The 21,956-nt window shown below is 48.8% G+C and overlaps 1 protein-coding gene across 2 annotated transcripts in view; it reads right to left on the reverse strand.

Moving 5' to 3' along the window:
- Positions 1-21,956, reverse strand: part of PRKX (protein kinase X-linked) — a 67,294-nt gene that overhangs the window by 11,916 nt on the left and 33,422 nt on the right. For both annotated transcript variants that reach the window (XM_042973871.1, XM_042973872.1), the window contains exons 3-5: positions 13,370-13,633; positions 6,274-6,393; positions 711-806 (exon numbers count right to left, since the gene is read on the reverse strand). In XM_042973871.1, coding sequence (XP_042829805.1) covers positions 711-806; positions 6,274-6,393; positions 13,370-13,633 — 480 coding nt within the window. The remainder of the gene's footprint in view (positions 1-710; positions 807-6,273; positions 6,394-13,369; positions 13,634-21,956) is intronic.

Raw genomic sequence — 21,956 nt, forward strand, 5'->3', positions numbered from 1 at the left:
CCTCCTTCGGATTCCGTGTCTCTCCCTCTCTCTGCCCCTCCCCTGCTCACGCTCTGTCTGTCTCTGTCTCTCAAAAATAAATAAACGTGAAAAATAAATTTAAAAAGAAATCATTCTTGTGTTTTTAAAAACTTAGTTTTCCGCACCCCCCGGCCACAGATTTCATGAAATGCATTCCCAAAGTTACTAACACTGAACCCACAGAAAAGTTCTTGCAGCAGATGTTCATCAGTCTAAATTTCAGCGTGAAAGAAAGAATTTAGGAAGGAAAATAATTGAAGCAGGAGAAAAAAAGAAACGTTGCTAAAGCCAGGCATGTTTCTGCCAACCGTAAAACTAGCTAAAGGAGGAGGCGGGGGGGGGGGGGGCGGACAGGGAGGGGGGACCCTTCTCGTCAAATACCCGAAGGGCTCTCTTAGTAAATGCAATTAACAAATGCCTTCACTGGCTACTTGTAAATGTCATTTCTTTCAAAAGGCATAAAATCCGGCCAAGAGTCGTGAAAAGGGGAAGGATCATTATACGAAAATAATGACAACGTTTTCCCTTCCAGGGGAAAAAAGAATGACCCAAAGAGTTCTGTCACGACACATTCACAATGCAAGATGCTATCCTGCTGGGCAGATGCCGTGTCTGGGAAATCTGATGTCCTTTCTAAATCAACACGCCCCCACCACCCCCACCATGAGGAGGGAAAACGGTTTACTTACTTTACACTGAAATCCAAATGTCTGGGGAAATCTATTTTGCCCGCGAGAATTTTTTGATAAATGCCAAATGGGTTGTCATCAAAAAACGGAGGAAACCTGTAAGAAAAATAAACATCTATTTTTAGCAGAGAGCAAGCACGGAAAAAATCCTGCTTCCTAACGATTTCCACTCAACACACATGCAGGGCACAATTTGTTGCACATGGACTCCTTCCTTGCACGCTGGGGACGCCAGAATCTTGGGACACACGGAGCACGGCTGGTTCCAGGAGGAAAAGAATGCAGCAGAGGAATGGCCAGCGTAGACAAGGCAATGACCATTAGAGCACGTGATCGACTGTGGGGGTCGGTCTCTGGCATTAAAAATGTCACCCCATCACAGGGTGCCTGGGTGGCTCAGTTGGTTGAGCGTCTGTCTGACTGCGGCTCAGGTCACGAGCTCATGGTTCGTGGGTTCGAGCCCCACGTCGGGCTCTGTGCTGAAAGCTCGGAGCCTGGAGCCTGGTTCGGATTCTGTGCCTGGAGCCTGGTTCGGATTCTGTGTCTCCCTCTCTCTCTGCCCCTCCCCTGCTCACACTCTATCTCTCTGTCAAAAATAAACATAAAAAACCTTCTTTAATTTATAAAAAGAGAAAGCAACATATGTATCTTCTCTAATATCTTGAAATAGAAAAAAAACCTGAAACAAGAAATATAGTTAAAACCACAAGGAGGAAAAAAAAATCCAAGAAAATCCAGAAGTTAATCAAGAAATAAATCCCAGATCCCTACCTACATGCCCCGAGGCACAGGCTGTACTTTGCATATGGGCTCATAGTTCCTTCCCAAGGCTAAGACCCTCAACTCAAAAGTATAACCGTTAACTGGATTCTTTAGAAGTGGAACTTCTAATTAAGTGAAACAAGCAGTGAAAATAACTTATAAAACGCAACTTGCAAATGGTATCCTGATGGAAGATGGCAACTTTCAATACTCCAAATTAATTTCTGACATTAAAAAAAAACAACAGAGAGGTGCCTGGGTGACTCAGTTGGCTGAGCGTCCAACTTTGGCTCAAGTCATGATCTCGCGGTTCGTGGGTTCGAGCCCCGCGTCGGGCCCTGGGCTGACAGCTCAGAGCCTGGAGCCTGATTCTGATTCTGTGTCTCCCTCTCTCTCTCCCTCCCTCACTCACGGTTTCTCTGTCTCTCTCTCTCTCTCTCTCTCGGTCAAAAATAAACATTTAAAAAAAAACCAAAAAATTGAAAAAAAAAAAAAAACAAATGACAGAAAACAAAAGAGTACAGTTGTTTTTATTTTTTTCAATTTTTTTCACCTTCTTACCCTGCCAATCTGTGAATAGGAGCTTATTTGGAGACTCTTTGAAAATGTGGGTAAGTGAAGGATCTGAGATGAGCCGATCCTGGTTGAGGATGGCCCTGAATCCAATGGCAGATGTCCTTGTAAGAGACAAAAGAGACACACAGACACAGAGGAGACGCCGCGTGAAGGGGGAGGCAGAGACGGGAGGGACACGGCCACGAGCCCAGGGGCGCCTGGAGCTCCAGAAGCTGGAAGAGGCAGGAAGGACCGTCCCCTGGAGCCTGCTGGATCTCAGCAGCCCTGCCCATGCCTGGATCTCAACCTTCGGGTCTCCAGAACGGAAAAACGATAAATTCCTATCCGAAGCCACCATGGTTTTAGCCATCTGTCTTGCCAGCTACTGATACACAGAATAGACCCATTACCCCTGCACGTATGTTACAGAGAAGTGGAAAATGGAAAAAACAAAGAACAGAACAGAACGTACAAAGAAAGGAAATTAATGGGCACGTTGAGGGAGAGGAGGCAGGTGAGAAGACGGAGACGTGGAAAACGCTGCATAAAGGTGAACGTGTGGCCGTGGGTGATGCAGGCATGAAATCGCGTTTTTTTTTCTGAAGTGACGTTCCAGATCCATAAACAGAGACTCAGCGTCGTGCAGACAAGCGCCGTGTCTCGGAGCGGCCGGTGATTAGGGTTTGGTGACTCCCAACTCTTCCGACCACCGTTGCTTCCAGAGTTACGAGCTGCCTCGTACTGAGAACCCGGCCAGACCAGGCTCGGGAGGAAAGGTCTACACGCACGCAGATTCTCAGCCGGTCCTCACCATCCGACTACGCCTATCAAGTTAACAGCTCCCGAGTCAACCTTCCCTCATCTGCCAGATGCTTTGTGTAACCAGGGTTGGGAGAGTCGTCGTCGTCCGTTCTTGGGTGGCAAGCCCATCTGAGGACACCGGGCCGTATGATTTCATCGGGGAAACGCGCTCGTCCGACACCAGGAGAAAATGTGTCATACGTACCTAACGACCGTTACGGACGGCGTGAAACAAAGTGTTCTCAGGAAGCAGGCATTACAGGACCGCGTCACCGGGAAGCTATGTCAGCAGGAGTTTAACAAGCGGAAAAAGAAGATCATCGCTGCATGATGCCTTTTCCAGATCCGACCCAGCCACCTACACCTTCCAGTAGAATGGATCGTCCAGAAAGAGGCACCACATCGTGCCAACGTCACGTTCCCCATCACCCTCTTAGAAAACCACACGGGGGGCGAGCCTGAGGGACGTGGGTTCGAGGGAAGAGTTTGTCAAGAAGAAAGAACTTTTCTGCAGAGAAAACAGAAAGGGCAGGTGCGACCCGTTCATTCTTTTCGCTGCTTTTCCTCAAAGACCTGGGACTTGCGTAGAAAACGTAAAACGTGCATCCTGTAGAAAAAGGGGCAAAGACAACGAGCTGGGCTGTGCGAGGGGGTGAGGGGCCGAGTGTAGGGTAAGAAAGAGTCTGAGGGGCACTCGGTGAAGCCGGCTGGCCACGATTCTCAATATGGGGTCCCAGGGAACCCTAGGGTTCCTGAAGCGTCTTTGAGGAGTTTTGCGATGGCCTTTTTTTTCTAACGGCAGAGCTGAATGTGGATACGTTTTTGTTTTTGTTTTCCCCATCCAACTCCAGCAATGGTGCCCTGGTTGGTGTGTGGGGGGGGACAACTCCAGCTCCTGCCAGGGAAATGTCCCCTGGCCAACACAGGGAGCAGCTGGAGGGGGCAAGGCGGAAATTCAGAACGGGTCCAGGTGAGGGCGGAGTCTCGTACAACTGCAGGAACCAAGGAATGCCCAGGAGGGATCAGCCAGGCTTGCGGCATAGACAGTCATCACTGTCAAGAAATCCCTCCAGGGGCGCCTGGGGGGCTCAGTGGCTTCAGCGGCCGACTTCGGCTCAGGTCATGATCTCGCGGTTTGTGAGTTCAAGCCCCGCGTGGGGCTCTGTGCTGACAGCTCAGAGCCTGGAGCCTGCTTCCGATTCTATGTCTCCCCTCTCTCTCTGCCCCTCCCCTGTTCATGCTCTGTCTCTCTCTGTCTCTCAAAATTAAATAAGCAAAATAAATAAATAAATAAATAAATAAATATTAAAAAAAAAAGAAAAGTAAAAGAAATCCCTCCAGAAAACCCAGACTCACTCCAACTGGAGATGTGTAAAACAGAAATACGTTAGTGTAAACGCATACGTACCTGCACTATTTTCTATTCTACTCCTAATATTATATTAGAAATATATTAAAAATCGATGATATTCCATTAAAAAAAGAAACATTCCATTTTCTAATATTCTAATACAGTGTTTTCTAATATTTGAATGGATTATATATATCCTAATAGTATTTTAATCATCCCAATAATTATTTACATAATTATCCTAATATATTCATTCGAATATGTCCTATTATAATCTAATTTTATTTTATTCTATTTAATTCCAATAGTTTCCTTATAGTCTAACAATATGTTCCAAAACTGTACTTACTAACAATATTTCCCATTATTATATTCTGTAAGTAGAATGTATCCTAACAGAACGTACCTAGTAATACAAAGAAAAACCTTGCTCGTAACCTCATCTATTAAAGCCCTGGACGCCAAGGTTCATTTATTGTTAAGCAATGGTGACCTCTAGCGGTCAATAATATGAAGGAAGGGATATATGCTGCAGGCCGTCTGAGGGGAATCTGATGAATTTGGACGTATAAATATTCACAACCGTTTTATCTTCTTGATGGATGAACCCTGTGTGTGATTCATATTAACCTTCTGGTCTGCCTGGCACTTCACGGGCTGGGTGTCTATTAAGAAATTTGTTTCTATGTGATTTGCTAGAGACATCTGAGCGAAGAGTTAATGGAAAATACAGAAGACCAGATAGATGACAGATAGGTGATGGGTAATGGATGGATGCATGGGTGGATGGATGGACGGAGAGATGGGAGAGATAGATGAATAGATAGATACATACACAGATGATAGACAGGTAAACAGACAGATGGACAGAAAGATCGGATAGATACAGAGACAGGTAGGTAGGTAGGTAGATAGGCAGAAAGACAGATAGGTAGGCAGATAGACACGTTGATAGATGATAGATACAGAGATAGATAAATATAGATGGAGAGCTGGATAGATGGATGGATGGATAGACAGACAGGTAGGTATATAGAGACAAGTGGATTAGATACACAAACAGATAGGATAGATACACAGAATGCATAGACAGACTGGTAGAGAGGTGATCATAGACGACAGACACATGATAGCTAAAACATGATAAATATATAGGTAAACAGTTGCTAAATACTGAGATAATCAATAGACACACAAAGAAATTCAGGCTTTCACAGATTCCACGCTGGCCACACCCTCCGTGCAGAAATACACCCGTTTCCATCATTTTTTTTCAAACCGAAGAGGAAGGTTTCCAGGCAAAAATCTCTGGTCTTGCCCTACAGGGATATCAGATGTGGAATGGGGTCCAGGTTTGGCCAAGCGTCTGCTGACCTCCCCAGCAGGAAACAAGGAAGCTAAAGACAGAGGACAAAGGACAGGGAGCGAGGCCCGCACATCCAGGAGCCCCCGGCCAGTCTCCTGGCACCTGACACACCGGACGCCCGTCGTCCGCACCATCAGACAAGAGCTCTTCCTCCATGGGACCAGGAGGAGTCCCCACGTCCACACTTGCTAAGCATGGGATGCTTGCTTTATGCTTCTGGTAAAAGAGCATCCTAAGCCAGACTGGAGTTTTTCACCATGACGATGCCTTGATAACACGTGAAACACCTCTGGCATCCGGACGACGGGACAGGGTGACTTTGCAAACCTCACACAAAGCGACCATGGGCACGCTCTCTGCTTACTGGCTCGCTGCTCCTTCATAACATCCTGAACTCCATGTGGATTTATTTACTTTCATCCGAAACGTGCTGTAATTGCTTAGCTCTGTCCACTGCTCCAAAAGGGTCCAAGCGGAAGATTGAATATTATATTCACGGGAGGCAGGAACACTTAGACACAGGGTAGAGGTCCCAACGGCCGGTGCTTGTGGTGGGCGCTTTTGCTCTTACGAAAGCGCACTTACCTGTGGGTCCCCGTGGTCATGGTGGCACCGACTGGGAAACTGGCACAGGTATTTGCCAGCAGAAAGCACGGTTCTAGAAGCAGGAAAGGGAGGTACCCCGTCAGCAAGTGGACTTCCTTTTTCTCCACGGGAGCCCTACTCACCCCGAATGCATCTCAAATATCAGGATGCCAAGCGCCCACCAGTCCACAGCTCTCCCGTGGCCCTTGCTCTGGATGACTTCGGGGGCCAGGTACTCGGGCGTGCCACAAAGCGTCCACGTCCTGGGGACAGAGAACAGCACGCACAGAAGAGTTAGCTGGGGTCAGTGAATGCGTGCATCTCAGGAGGACCTCGCGTGACAATGGCTTCGGCCATCACAGCCATATCCCTCCCCATCCCGCAGACACACCGCGCTGGACAGAGATACTGGCATTGTGAACCAGGATTGGTTCCCTTACCAACACTCATCTATCCCGATACAAGCAAAAATACATGCTCGGTTTGACCACCACCCGCCGTTGGCTGTCGCTTCACCATTATTACTCGAAACGCAAAAAAGCCACAGTACTGGTTTTCCTAGGAAATGATACGGAAAACAAATGCAAGAATTCGTTCATAACTTCCTGTCTTGGGGGTCCCATCAAGAGCCCCCAGCAACAAAGTACTTCTGTCCTCGGGGAGGAAGTGCTGTGAACTTTCCACCTGTTCCCGAAAAGATCTGACGCGTTTTCAAGGTGTCTGTGGGCTCAAGGTCATGTTAGTCTCCCCAGTGGCTTCTAGAAATCCTGAGGTTAAGGGACCCTGGGATATTTGGGGTTGAAATGGAGCAAGGGGGGGGCTTTGGGAAGGATTTTCTCCACAGAGGAGGTGAGACTTGCCAAAAATGTAGCTTCTAGCCCCGCGCAGAGGACCGTGGGCTAAAAGTGAGGGAACCGCAGAATGTCATCATCCGAGGCCCCCCGGTCACGGTGCTTTGTTACGGCAGCCGTGGGAAAGGCACGCACTCCCCAAGCCGGCCACTCACACGCAGAACCTTCCTTCTGAAGCACGTGCGGGCTGGACCCGCACGTTCTACGGGACACGGTGTGTCGTCTAAGGGAACATAAGCCAACTGAAGGCAGGGAACAGAAAACCTCTGAAAACCCAAGTTTGGAGGTCCAGAAGACGGTCATACTGACTCCCACGTGGTCTCGCTGGATGGCTGACGACCCCTCGCCCACTAAGACTCTGACACGTGAGACCCTGAGCCCATCTCCAGAACACCTCTGCCCACCTTGCCAACTTACGGGCTCCCAAGGCTGCCTGAAGCCAGCTGGCAATTGGGCTCTGAGCTCCTAAATGCACAGGTGGCCGCATTATATATACATTAGGTACAGCGTCTCCACTTCCACTTGGAAAGGGGGGTATCTTTCTGGCTCTGTCCTAGCGTAAGGGGCACAGAGGGAATTTCTAAGTGGCCTGGGGTAGGCGGACGCCTCTCTAGAGGAAGAGCCTCCGGCAAAAGCGTCTGGTGCTTCTCGGCTGCACAGAGAGGCGTAAATTGCAACAGAGAGCTTCGGACCTCAGTAAGTAGGTAAAGACAGACAGACAGCCCTGGATGTTACGCAGACACCGCCGGTGCAGGCTGTGAATTGTCTATGCACCTGGTCTCGTGTCTCTCAGCTCACTCGGCTCTTGGAGAGAAGGCAAGGGGACACCCGAGGTTCTCCGTTTGTGCACGGCTATCACTTCCGCTGCCGTGGGCACGTTAACGGAAGAAAAACACGACTCTGCAAAGCGCACCTCGAATCGCTCGTCATGACGCCTGTAGGGAGGTGAACGGTCTCCCCCCAAAAGTCCTAAACCCCAGAGACTGTGGATGTGATCTTATTTGGAAATAGGATCTTGCTGATGGAATCAAGTTAAGACGAGGTAATATTGGATGAAGATAGACTAACTCAGTAACTGGTGTCCTTATAAGGAGGGGGACAGACACAAGACATCTCTTTCTACCATGTGAGGACACGGTGAGGAGGCAGCCATCAATCCTATCATACTAGGATCTCACTCTCCTGACCTCATTTAACCTCAAGTACCTCCTAAAAGCAGTATATCCAAACGCAGTCACTTCAGGGGGTTAAAGTTTCAATATATGAATTCTGGAGAGACACAATTCAGTCCACAGTAATGGTGGTGATGGAGATGGTTGTGATGGTGATGACGGTGATGATGATGGTGAGGATATTGATGATGATGGTGATGGTGATGATGACTGTCATAGTGATGATGGTCATGGTGGTGATGGTCATGGCAGTGATGGTCGTGGTGGTGATCTCGGCGATCATGGTGATCATAGTGATGATGATGGTCATGGTGATGATGATGGTCAAGGTGATGATGACAGTCATAGTGATGATGGTCAGGGTGATGATGATGGTCACAGTGATGACGGTCAAGGTGATGATGATGGTCACAGTGATGACGGTCAAGGTGATGATGACGGTCATAGTGATGATGGTCAAGGTGATGATGATGGTCAAGGTGATGATGATGATGGTCACAGTGATGATGGTCAAGGTGATGATGATGACGGTCACAGTGATGATGGTCAAGGTGATGACGATGGTCAAGGTGATGATGATGGTCACAGTGATGATGGTCAAGGTGATGATGATGACGGTCATAGTGATGATGGTCAAGGTGATGATGATGGTCAAGGTGATGATGATGGTCACAGTGATGATGGTCAAGGTGATGATGATGACGGTCACAGTGATGATGGTCAAGGTGATGACGATGGTCAAGGTGATGATGATGGTCACAGTGATGATGGTCAAGGTGATGATGATGACGGTCACAGTGATGATGGTCAAGGTGATGATGATGGTCATGGTGATGATGACAGTCATAGTGATGATGGTCATGGTGGTGATCTCGGCAATCATGGTGGTCATGATGGTCAAGGTGGTGACGATGGTCACAGTGATGATGGTCAAGGTGATGATGATGGTGGTCCTAGTGATGGCGGTCATGGTGGTGATGGTGATGGTGGTGATCTTGGTGATCATGGTGGTCATGATGGTCAAGGTGATGATGATAATGGTGGTGATGGTGATGAAGGTGATGACAATGGATGGTCATAGTGGTAATGATGGTGATGCTGATGGCAGGGATGATAAAGTCAAAAGCAACATATGTATGCTCAGTGCTTACTATGTGCCTGGAACTGTCCTAAGTATGTACTTTCCAATTAGCAGATCCATCCATTCTTACCAACAATCCTAAGGAGTAGGAATAATTTTCACTTCACCGATGAGCAAAGCAGTGGATGGCAAATATCCTCAGGGCATTGGGGTGCTTGGGAGGTTCAGTCGGTTGAGCGTGGGACTTCGGCTCAGGTCATGATCTCACAGCTCATGGGTTCAAGCCCTGCATCGGGCTCTGTGCTGACAGCTCGGAGCCTGAAGCCTGCTTCGGATTCTGTGTCTCCCTCTCCCTCTGCCCCTCACCTGCTCTCTATCTCTCTCTCTCAAAAATAAACATCAAAAAAAATGTGATAAAGTATTGATGTTATTTTTTTAAATCATTCTCCATTAGAGATAGCATGGTGAGTAATCACTTTAAAATAATGTACCAAACAGTGGCGCCTGGGTGGCTCAGTCAGTTGAGCGTCTGACTCTTGGTTTTGGCTCAGATCAGGATCTCACCGTTCATGAGATCAAGCCCCAAGTCAAGCTCTGTGCTGACAGAGCAGAGCCTGCTTGGGATTCTCTCTCTCCTTCTCTCTACTCCTCCCCCACTTGCTCTGTCTGTCTCAAAATAAATAAACTTAAAAAAAAGTTTGAAAAAATAAAAAATAAATAATGTAAGAAACAAAAATGTGGGAGAGGTAAAAACTCAAATCAGGTTGAGCACTGGGTGCTGTATGGAAACCAATTTGACAATAAATTTCATAATAAAAAAAATAAATAAATAAAGCCAAAAAAAAAAAAAAAAAACCCCTCAAATCAGGTGGCAAAGGTTTGATGCCCACTGAATCTGGGTGAGAGGCATACAGGATTCAAGGTCAACAATTCTCTCCCCTCTGGTGGGTGTTTGAGAACGTTAAGGAACTATTGTTAAAGACTGGGAACAATGTTACTTATTACTAGCAAGATGTCAGGCACAAAAATCCAAAGGATGGCACTCAATGAAACATGTGAATTTTAAAAACTACAGAGGCGCCTGGGTAGCTCAGTCGGTTAGGCATCCGACTTCGGCTCAGGTCGTGATCTCGCGGTTCATGAGTTCGAGCTCCGCATCGGGCTCTGTGCTGACACCTCAGAGCCTGGAGCCTGCTTCAGGCTCAGTGTCTCCCTCTCTCTCTGCCCCTCCCTCACTCACTCTCTCTCTCAATGTCTCTCAAAAATAAACACAAAAAAAATTTTTTTAAACTACAACAGAATAACTGAAGTAAATGCGTCAGTATTTTCTTTTGATCACTTCAGAAAATGAAAAATAATTCTAGCGTGCCCCTTCATCTGCTAGGAAAGCTACGTGCAGAATAGAAAGTGTGGGATAAATAGTTTCACGCAACAATAAGAAACACCAGTGTAAAAAGAACTCACTCTAAGAAAATAAGAGTTCTGTAAAATTAAGACACAGGAGGGAAAAAATACACCTGCTATTGAGAAACGAGGGAAAGCTTAAAAAATTAAGTCACTACGAAAGAAGCAGGTGGACTACCGAATTACGTGCTCAACCACACTGCACGCGATGTTATTAAAAAGACAGGAGAAACACACTTTTCCACATTATGTGTTCAAAACCATTCTTGCAGGAGCACCTGGGTGGCTCAGTTGGTTAAGCGTCCGACTTCGGCTCAGGCCGTGATCTCGCGGCTCGTGGGTTCTAGCCCCGCATCGGGCTCTGCGCTGACAGCTCAGAGCCTGGAGCCTGCTTCGGATTCTGTGTCTCCCTCTCTCTCTGGGTCTCTTACACTCATACTCTCTCTCTCTCAAAAATAAATAAAAACATTTAAAAAATTTTAATAAAAAACAAAAAACATTACTGCAGATGAGTCTGTGGTTGGTTCCACGTCTTCTGGGCTGATCCCTGTGGACGTTTCCTTCCACCTTTATGCAAAAATCAGGTCTGTTGTCGAATCCTGAACCAGAAGAGAGGACGTGACTATGTGCCCACGGGCACCACGGGTCCAGAGCTGGCCCAGAAGGGAGAGACTTCACCAAGCAAATCAAGAACAATTAGGAAGAAGGGGGGGTTGGGGGGAGTGTTTTTGCGGTCTACACGGCCCATGCCTGGAAAATGAAGTCGTTTGTAAAAGCAATAGATCGAGATGGTAATGAGGCCTTCTTTCCCCGAACTCAACGTCTTAAGTAAATTAACTGCGTGACATTATCTACTCCACCACCGTCATCCATTTAGTCTTAAATGGACACGATGGGTTAACTGCAGAGGAACACCGCTCGCCAAACTTAGAAGCAAGCGAATGCGTGAAACATTTTAAGGCGGGATGGTTGGAATCAGACTTCCAAATAAAAGGACTTAAAGAAAACGAAAAGCAGAGAAAGGGGTGTAACGACTTTCTACGACGTGATGCCAACGGGGGACGGCCCCAATATTCTAAACCAGCTACGATGTGTTAATAGGGTCTCCGTTCACAGGGGTATGGAAGACCAGTTTGCTTTTATGGGCCTTATTCTTACAAAGGGAATACGGGAAATTCCACAGGGGATAATCAGACGGAAGTTAACCGCATCACAACGTGCAAAACTGCTTCCGACCAGAATCAACGTTCTCATAAATGCAGACGTTTCCATAACATGAGGAATAGAATTATCACCTTAGCCATCCCCACGTCATCAAGAAATGGAAAAATATGGGGAGATTTTTCTTTTCTTTCTTTCTTTTCTTTTTTTTTTTTAAGATTTTATTTGTAAGTAATCTCTACACCCAACATGGGGTTCAAACTCACAACCCTGAGATCATGACCTGGAATGACTATGGAATTGAAATTTTAATCCACTTTTAATGAATTTAAACTTAAAACTTGTTTAATGTTTATTCATTTTTGAGAGAGACAGAGTGCGAGCCGGGGAGGGGGTAGACAGAGAGGGAGACACAGAATCCAAAGCAGGCTCCAGGCTCTGAGCTGTCAGCACAGAGCCCGACGCGGGGCTCGAACTCACGAACTGCGAGATCATGACCTGAGCCGAAGTCAGACGCCCAATCGACTGAGCCACCCAGGCGCCCCTACACTTAAATTTAAAACCCAATACTCACTACAGTTGCTGAGAAAGTTTCCAGTATTTTTGGAAAGCCTGGCCATGTGCGTCTATCTTCCCAACTGTAAATTTTATGGGTTAAAGCACAGAGTAAGTGTTTCTGATGAAAATGTAGTACTCTGAGACGCACCAAAAATTCACGTAAACGCGCCCAACTGTTTGCAGGGGTTATGTGTTGGAATAATCATATTTGAGATGCAGTGGGTTAAGTATGCTATCTTATTAAAATTTTACTTTTTAAAACAAGGCTTCTTGGGGCACCTGGGTGACTCAGTATGTGGGGCTTGTCGGGGTCTAAAGGTTTGGTTTTGGATAGAATTTTAGATTCTGAGTCCAAAGAGGCAAGTAAGGCGAAGGATATAGAGACGGGTGTGGAAAATTTTCTTTCACGCTGTGTAGATACTCCCATCACATCGCACATCAGTTTTGTAGGTTTTTTTGTTTCTTTTGTTTTCAGGTTATTTGGAGGAAATATTTTTGATGAAATATCTGATGAGGTATTTTTGATGAAATATGCCACGAATGCGCCGGGCTTAAATGCATGGGATTTACGGTACTGTCTGCCCTGAATTGTATCTATAAAGGCTGAATTACTCCTCATGAAGAGAGAATATGGTCTCTGTGATTCGCGGCACCTAAAGACCCGTGGAAATCAACACACACAGGCATTACAGGTGCATTACCCTCCCTTAAGCTAAAGGCTGGACGTTTATACGTTGTATATTCTATAATCGTACACACTAGGTCCGAACATGTCCTCAGCTAAATGGAGCACGGCAGATCATGGGGCGAAGTGCACCCAAAAAAAGGCATCGTATGCCCAACTGTGTAAGATTTCACCTTATAGAATTATTGTTTGCTCCTGGAACTCAACTCAGCCCCATCCAGCATCTGTGCTCTTACTCTCACGGTCGCTCAAAAATCATAAGCATTCAAGAAAATCCGGACGCGGCACCGGGCGAGTGGGCTGAAATGGGTGAAAACGGTCACTTACTTGTCTACCAGTTTCTTGGCGAACCCAAAGTCGGTGAGCTTGATGTGGCCATCCCTGTCCAGCAGTATGTTTTCCGGCTTCAAGTCCCTGTAGACGATCTCCTTTGAGTGCAGGTACTCAATGGCGCAGACGATCTCCGCGGAGTAGAACAGCCCGGTGCTGCTGGAGAAGCGGCCTCGCTTCCGCAGGTAGCTGAAAAGCTCGCCGCCGGGCACGAACTCCATGAGCATGTACAGGAAGCGCTCATCGTGGCACGTCCAGAACCTGCGGGACGGCACATGGGAGTCAGAGTCGCGCCAGGGACACACAGACGTTAGGGCGCGGGCGTGAACGGACAGTAAGATGCCATATGGACAGGAGCGCGGGGCGGGCTCAGTCGGTTAAGGATCTAGCTCTTCATTTCGGCTCAACTCACGATCTCATGGTTCATGGGTTTGACCCCTGCGTCAGGCTCTGCACTGGCAGTAAACAGCCTGTTTCAGATTCTTTCTCTCTCTCTCTCTTGCTCTCTGCCCCTTCCCCACTCTCTCTCTGTAAATAAATAAATAAACCTAAAAAAAAGAAAGATGCCGTATACTTATTGAGATATTCATATACGGGAACAGATGCTTGAATATGCGTATGTAGATGTAATCTGCTACCATGTTTTTTGTTTGTTTGTTTTTTGCTGTTTATTTTACTTCTGAGACACAGAGCGCGCGCACGGGGGAGGGACAGAGGCAGAGGGATACACAGAATCCGAAGCGGGTTCTGTGCTAAGCGGAGAGTCCAATGAGGGGCTCGGACTCACAAACTGTGAGATCATGACCTGAGCTGAAGTCAGCCACTTCACCAACTGAGCCCCAAGAGCATGTTGTGATAACAAAGTGTCCCCCAGGCTGAATTCTGTCACCCAAAATTATATGCAGAAGCCCTATGCCCAGGACCTCAAAATGTGATCGTATTAGGGGATAAGGTCCTTAAAGAGGAGACTAAGGTAAAATGAGCTCACCAGGGTGGGCTCTGATCCCACAGGACTGGGGACCCTTGTAACAGGTGACAGGAGGAAGCAGCCTCATGACCAAACGAGAAAAAGTGCAATTATGCACCGAGAACCCCCCCTGCTTGGAGAAGCGGGCTCGGGGCGTCCGCCTCCAGCAGAGGGTCCTGCCTGCTGGGACGGGCCATGCCAACAAGATAAAGACGAAGCCACACGCGGGGGGACAGCTCGCCAGGACCGGAAAGATGCACTCAAGAGAAAATCATAAAGGAAGAAGCGTACACAGGGGTCGGGAGAGGAGGTCATGCAGATAAACACAAACTCGAGGCAGAAGGGAGGAAACCTTCCCCATCCCGGAAAGGGGAAGCCCTGCTGTGCCGAAGGGAAGCATTTAAAACACATGTTTAGGGGCGCCCAGGGGGCTCAGTCGTTTAAGCGTCCGATTTCAGCTCAGGTCACGTGATCTCGTGACCTCGTGAGTTCGAGCCCCGCGTCGGGCTCTGTGCTGACAGCTCGGAGCCTGGAGCCTACTTCGGATTGTGTCTCCCCCTCTCTCTGCCCGTCCCCTGCTCATTGTCTGTCTCTGTCAACAATAAACGAACGTTAGAAAAATAAGAAATGAAATCAAAATTAAAACGCATGTTCCTTTTGCCGACCACTGACGGGTACGCGTGCTAACAAGCCACGGTCGTATACACAAAAGGCGTCCGTGAAATGCGTGTGCAAACGCACAGCGCCTTCGGGGTGAGGATGCCTTTCGGGACGGCACCTGTTCGCTCGCGGCCTCTGCACGGATGCCGTGTTCTCTCCAAGCCGGTACAGGGAGTGCGGACGTGAGGACATGCAGGAAGTCCCTGTTTCACTTATTGAGAGCCGAGCCCGGGTCTCCTGCTTCCCCTTCTCGCTTCCTGCCGCTGGGAGGGCCCATGATGTGCGGGATTGAGGCGTGAAGGCATATGGGGAGCACGAACGGTGTTGGCAGGGGCGGGGGTCCTGTTCTGCTGCTCTTCAGACTTTCTGGAGAAATCTTTTTGCAGTGACACAGATTGACCAGACGGCCACGTTCTCTCTAGCATTGAAAGTCCAGAGGAGTACTTCCTTGCGGCCACACGCCCTTGACTTTTTTTTCTTCATTTTTTTTTAAGGATTATTTATTATTGAGAGACAGAGAGACACAGAGCATGAGCAGGGGAGGGGCAGAGAGATGGAGAGACCCAGAATCTGAAACAGGATCCAGGCTCCGAGCTGTCAGCACAGAGCCCGACGCGGGGCTCGAGACCGTGACCCCAGCCGACGTCGGACCCTTAACCGACTGGGCCACCGACTGACTTCTTGATTAGTACAGCAAGAACATTCCTTCCGGGGAGGCTTCACTACCAAGGCTCGGTGTCACAAATGCATATGGCAGGCACACTCTGCTGTCGTGGGGATCCGACAATGAATCCACCGTTCTGGTGAGCAAATATGGTCTAGGCTCCAGAAAGCACCTGAGTGGTACACGTGTAGAATGAAAGCTGTATGTAAGCCCCTGACGTTCTGGATTTCTCTGGAACAGGACGGGTGGTAAATTTGGCTAGAACCCATCGGAAAAAGCATGGTGTTCCGGAGTTTGGGCATGGCGCTCAGCCCTTGAAAAGACCCCAAGTGGCCAAAACTACGCAGGTCACGGCACTAGCGTGTTCTACAGCTGTGAATTTGGTTGAAAAGCTGAAAAAATACGCAGAACCCTACCTTCCCACCTCTCAAATGCGTAAGTACGTGCATGCGTGTGCACGCACACGCGCACACAGTCTCTTCATCAATTAGGATGCACCCATTCTGTGGATATATCCTATTGTCGCTCCTACGGATTCACAGCCAGGATCATAATCCACGCAGAGCCTTTCTCAGCTCTAGAGAACAATGCATCGCCATGTTTTCATGCAACCTGATTTCACCCTTCAAAGGCACAGGAGAGAATTCACAATGAGGGAGATTAGAACAGGGCCAAGAGACAGCCAGTAGTAAGGAATGAAAGGGAGCTTTGGGGATTAATCAGCCAAGTGGAAGGTGCATAGACCCAAGGACTGTATGGGTGGAGACCAGGAGATCCAGGCAGAAGGAGTGGGTCAACGAGAGCAGTCTGTCACCTGCGTTCCAGCTGAACTGCAATTTGGGGCACGAGTGGGTTGAGATATAGATGTATCTGGGCAAAGATAGGACTTAGTGTCTACCCTTCTGCTCCCAATTTCAACACGCATCGCTGTTCTTTCCCCCACACCATGAAGTGATTCTGGGACACCAACCCGGCATCCTACAATTCAACTCAATTCCGACACAGTCGACCTGGAGACCACAGAGATCCCGCAGGAGAAGGGCGCAGTCCTACAAAAATGGCCCAACAGACACTTCAGACGCCAATTCCAAGTCCGGCTTGTCACCTGTGCTTGTGACTGACCCGCTACAGACAAGAGGTTCCCAAGACCCCTCCTTGGGTTCCATTAATCTGCTAGAGCGGTTCACAGAGCTCAGGGGAAACACATAACTAGGTAAATCACCGGCTTCAGATAAAGAGATAGAAGCCAGGAATGGCCGAGATGGAAGAGAAGCGGGGGGTCAAGGTGTGGGGAACCGTCCGTGCTCTCTCCAGGTGAGCAGTCTCCTCCAAATCTCCCCAAGTTCGCCAACCAACTCGGAAACTCCCAAACCCCGTCTTTCTGGGATTTCATAGAGGCTTCATCCAGTAGGCGAGGTTGATGAAATCATTGGCCTTTGGGGATTAACGCAAACTCCAGCCCCTCTCCCCTCCCCGGAGATGTGGGGTGGGTCTGAGCAGCCCAAGCCTCCAATTACAGGATTAGTTTCCCTGGCAACCAGCCCTCTGCCCTGGGCGGGCAGGCGGGCGGGGGGGGGGGGGGGGGGGGGGGGGGCGGTTCTCCAAAAGTCACCTCATTCACATAACAAAAGCCACCTTTGTCACTCTGCTCACTTAGGAAATTCCAAGGGTTTTAGGGCCTCGGTGCCAGGGACAAAGAGCAAACATCTATTTCTTGCCAAAAATCCCAACATCACAGGGACAAATGTCACACACTAACGACTGAGTGGGGCGCAGGACAGTGGTGTGTATGGATATATGGAGACACATCTGTCCCACAAATCTCTCAATAAGATCCAACAAAGCATCAATAACAATCCTACGAAAGTCACTATATATCAAGTGTGCTGTGGAGTACTCCCCAAGGAGTCGAAAAACAAGGCTACAAAAAAAAAAAAAAAAATCCTGAGGGCCCTGGTGCCCCTGGCTCATCTTTCCTTCAAATCTCCACTACTAAGGCTTTTCTCGTATGGAGAGAATGGGCAACGCGTGGGGGGTTACTGATAAGAGCCACAATATTCAAAGACACAATGTACAAGTATTTAGTCATCCCTTGGGGCTTGCGGGCAGAAACGAGGGGTCCAAGTGGCCACAAATGACTTAAAATCTGAGCCTAGAGAAGGAGAAACAGGATGAATCATGTTGGCCAATCCGCTTGTTAATTAATACCGGTTCATTGCGGGGCTCCGCCCCTCGCGTAGAGGCTAAAAAACAATGAAAACGCAAGGGCAAAAAGAAGTGGGTTTATCACGAGTGGGATGAGAAAAGGAGGCATTCCTGGGTCGAAAATTCAGTATGTAGGGGCATCTGGGTGGCTCAGTCGGTTGAGTGTCCAATTCTTGACCTCGGCTCAGGTCATGATCTCATGGCTCCTGAATTCAAGCCCCGTGTGGGGCTCTGCCCTGACAGCGCAGAGCCTGAGTCGTGTGTGTGTGTGTGTGTGTGTGTGTGTGTGTGCGCGCGCGTGCTTTAAGGACACAAAGATCTGTATCAGACTGTCCGTGTGATTACCTGGCACTGAAGGAGGGTGGGAAGAAGAGACAAAGGAAAGCCCTACACAAGGGGAGCAGAAAAAGAAAAGAAAACCAACAAGAGAAAATGCTTCAGCTCCTCCACAAACAGGAAGGAGATATAATTCGACACGGAAAATGCAGCCAAGCAGTTAAAGCAGGTACACGAACAGATACTTGGCATTAACATGAAGTACGAGAGCCAGAACGTGGAAACAACACAAGTGTCAATGAATGGATGGATGGATGGATGGATGGATGGATGGGGGATGGATGGATGGTGGATGGATGGATGGATGGATGGATGGGGGATGGATGGATGGTGGATGGATGGATGGATGGATGGATGGATAGGGGATGGATGGATGGTGGATGGATGGTGGACAGATGGATGGATGGATGGATGATGGATGGATGGATGGGTGGATGGATAGATAGATAGATAGATAGATAGATAGATAGACAAGATATATGGGTAGGTGCATGGGTCGATGGATGGATGGATAGATAGATAGATAGATAGATAGATAGATAGATAGATATGATGTATGGGTGGATGGATGGATAGATAGATAGATAGATAGACAGACAGACAGACAGATACATAGATAGACAAGATATATGGGTAGATGCATGGGTGGGTGGGTGGGTGGGTGGATGGATGGATGGATGGTGGATGGATAATGGATGATGGATGGATGGATGGATGGATGATGGATGGATGATGGATGGGTGCATGGGTGGATGGATGGATGGATGGATGGATGGATGGGTGGGTGGATGGATAGATAGATAGATAGATAGATAGATAGACAAGATATATGGGTAGGGCATGGGTCGATGGATGGATAGATAGATAGATAGATAGATAGATAGATAGATAGATAGATATGATGTATGGGTGGATGGATAGATAGATAGATAGATAGATAGATAGATAGATAGATAGATAGACAGACAAGATATATGGGTAGATGCATGGGTGGGTGGATGGATGGATGGATGGTGGATGGATAATGGATGATGGATGGATGGATGGATGATGGATGGATGATGGATGGATGGTGGATGGATGGATGGTGGATGGATAATGGATGATGGATGGGTGGATGGATGGTGGGTAGACAGATGGATCGTGGGTGGGTGGATGGATGGATGGATGGTGGATGGATGATGGATGGGTGGATGGATGGTGGGTGGACAGATAGATCATGGGTGGATGGATGGATAATAGTGGGCAGATGGATCATGGGTGGATGGATGGATGGATGGATGATGAACGGATGGATGATGGATGGATGGATGGATAGATGGATGGATGGATGAATAGGTGGATGGGTGGGTGGACGGATGGATGGATGGATGGATAGAAAATGGGTGGATGGATGGATGGGTGGACAGATGCATAAACACCATGTGGTTCATGCACACAGTAGAACATGACTCAGTCTTGAAAAAGGATGTTCTGCATCTGCCACAAGGATGGACATTGAGGAATTGATGCTCAGTGACATAAGCCAGACACAGAAGGACAAATCTGCGTGATTCCACGTATACGGGGTCCCTGAAGGCATCACATCCATAGAGATGAGAGTAGATGGTAGGACCAGGGGCTGGGGATAAGGAAGGGAGCCAGTGTTTAAGAGGGCAGAGTCTCAGTTTGGGGAGATGGAAGGTTCTGGAGATGCTGGTGGGGATGCTGGCACAACAACATGAATGTGCTCGATGCCACTGAGCTGTGCACTGAAAAACAGGTAAAATGGCCAATTTTCGGTTCAGGTGCATTTTAGCACAATGAAGAAATGATCGTTTTGAAATGCATTCCAGAGAACGTGGGAATCTACGAAAAGCAAACGAGCTTGACCCTGACCACAACCCCCAGCAACACCTTCGACCTCTGACACCGACCACCCCGCCGTCTTTCCCTTGCAAAGCATGTGGCCGTCGTAGCCGATTCGAAAGTCGGCCTCCTTCATTTAACAACGGCTGTCGTCCTGTCTCCCGATGCCAAGGTATAAAGCTGGGCTTCTGCCATGAAAACAAGAAAAGCAGACACCATCCCTGGGCGTCACCCTAGCCCTTTGGACTCATGTCTCTGTGCAACCTGAGGCTCTGGAAAGTTCCTTCCACTTTCCACCCAGGCTCCATGGCAACCAGCCCTGCCCCGAGGCACCCTTACCTTGCTTCATCCCCCAGCCTAGGGTGTCCTCCAGCTCTGTTCCCCAAGGGTCCCCTACCCGCCCTCGCTGGCACCTTGAAGGGGGCTGAGCGCCTCCTCCGTGCAGAGACAGCTGCGTCCTGTTCGTCGGCAAAGTGGCATCTACAGCATCACCCGCCCACCCTGCTCGGCGTGTGCCCACCCCAAATACACCACTCTGCCAGCTGGAGACGGGGTGACCGCCTCCTGGGGTTTCCTGGAAGCCAGTCCCCGACAAGTGCACAGGGGGCCCACAGCATTCCCTGCAAACGTCCAGGGCTACTGTGATGGTCACGACTGGGAAAGGAGGGGACACTGCCATCAGTGGGTGCAGACCGGGGATGTCGGTCAGCACCCACAGGGCACAGGAAGCCCCAGGTCAGACGGCCATCCGCCCCCGGATGTGAGCAGTGCCCAGGTGGAGAAATCCCGAAGCAGCAACGTCATGGGGACAAAGCCCGAGTCCCGGGACCACTAGGAAGAAGAGGTAGAGACAGGGTGCCTGGGGGGCTCAGTCAGTGAAGCATCCATTGTTGATTTCGGGGCAGGTCGTGATCTCACGGATCATGAGTTCGAGCCCCGTGTCGGGCTCTGTGCTCTACAGCACGAAGCCTGCTTGGGATTCTCTCTCTCCCTTTCGCTCAGCCCGTACTCTGCTCACCCTCTCTCTCTCTCTCTCTCTCTAAAATAAGCGAACATTTAAAAAGAAGAGGTAAAGACGGACGGAGCCCTCGAGCCGTGCCATGCACTCTTTCCCATTCCACCAGATAGGACGCAAGCATCAGAAGGAGGCTTCCGGAATAATGCCCCTAACGGGTGGAATCAGCCCCCCCGTGACCGCGACCACCTGCAAGCCTGACTCCGTGCAATGGCAGACAGCACGGCGCACCTGTAGCTGGGCAGAAGGCACCGTCCCAAATATCCCTGCTCGCTGACCGCTCACCGTTGTCCCACAGTTCCGCACGTTGCCCCACGAGGAGGCATAAGCAGATCCGAACCACGTTCGTGAGCATGAGGCGTCCGAGAGAAGGCAGCGAGAGAATGAGCCCTTGTGGCTCAGGCGTGGATAGAACGCAGCCTGAAAGACGCTGGCCGGGGAGGGAACACGGGAGGACCAGCCGAGGGGGGGAACGGAACAGGACAAAACTGACATTTGATTAAGCACGAGCCTCGATATTGCTATGAAGATTCTTTTTTTTTTTTATTTTTGACGTGATTAACACCTAGTGTCAATTGACTTTAGGAGAAGCACATGACTCTCTCTCATATGGGTGGGCCTCGTCTAATCAGTCGATGGCCTTAGGAGCCACCAACCCCCCCCCCAAAAAAAAAACATGAGGTTTCCAAGGGAGAGGGAATTTTTGCCTGTGGACTTGACTACCATATAAAACCCTGCCTGAGTCGCCAGCTTTCAGTCAGACACTTGAGAGAGTCTATCCCTTCAAATCTGCCTCTCTGTTCTGGTCGTCGGGATCGTGCTGTCTCACGTACCCAGGATGCCGCCCCCCACCACCAACTCCGTCCTCGTACTCAGCATCCCTGAGTCT

Source organism: Panthera tigris, chromosome X (genome assembly GCF_018350195.1).
Source record: "Panthera tigris isolate Pti1 chromosome X, P.tigris_Pti1_mat1.1, whole genome shotgun sequence".
Lineage (NCBI taxonomy): Eukaryota > Metazoa > Chordata > Mammalia > Carnivora > Felidae > Panthera > Panthera tigris.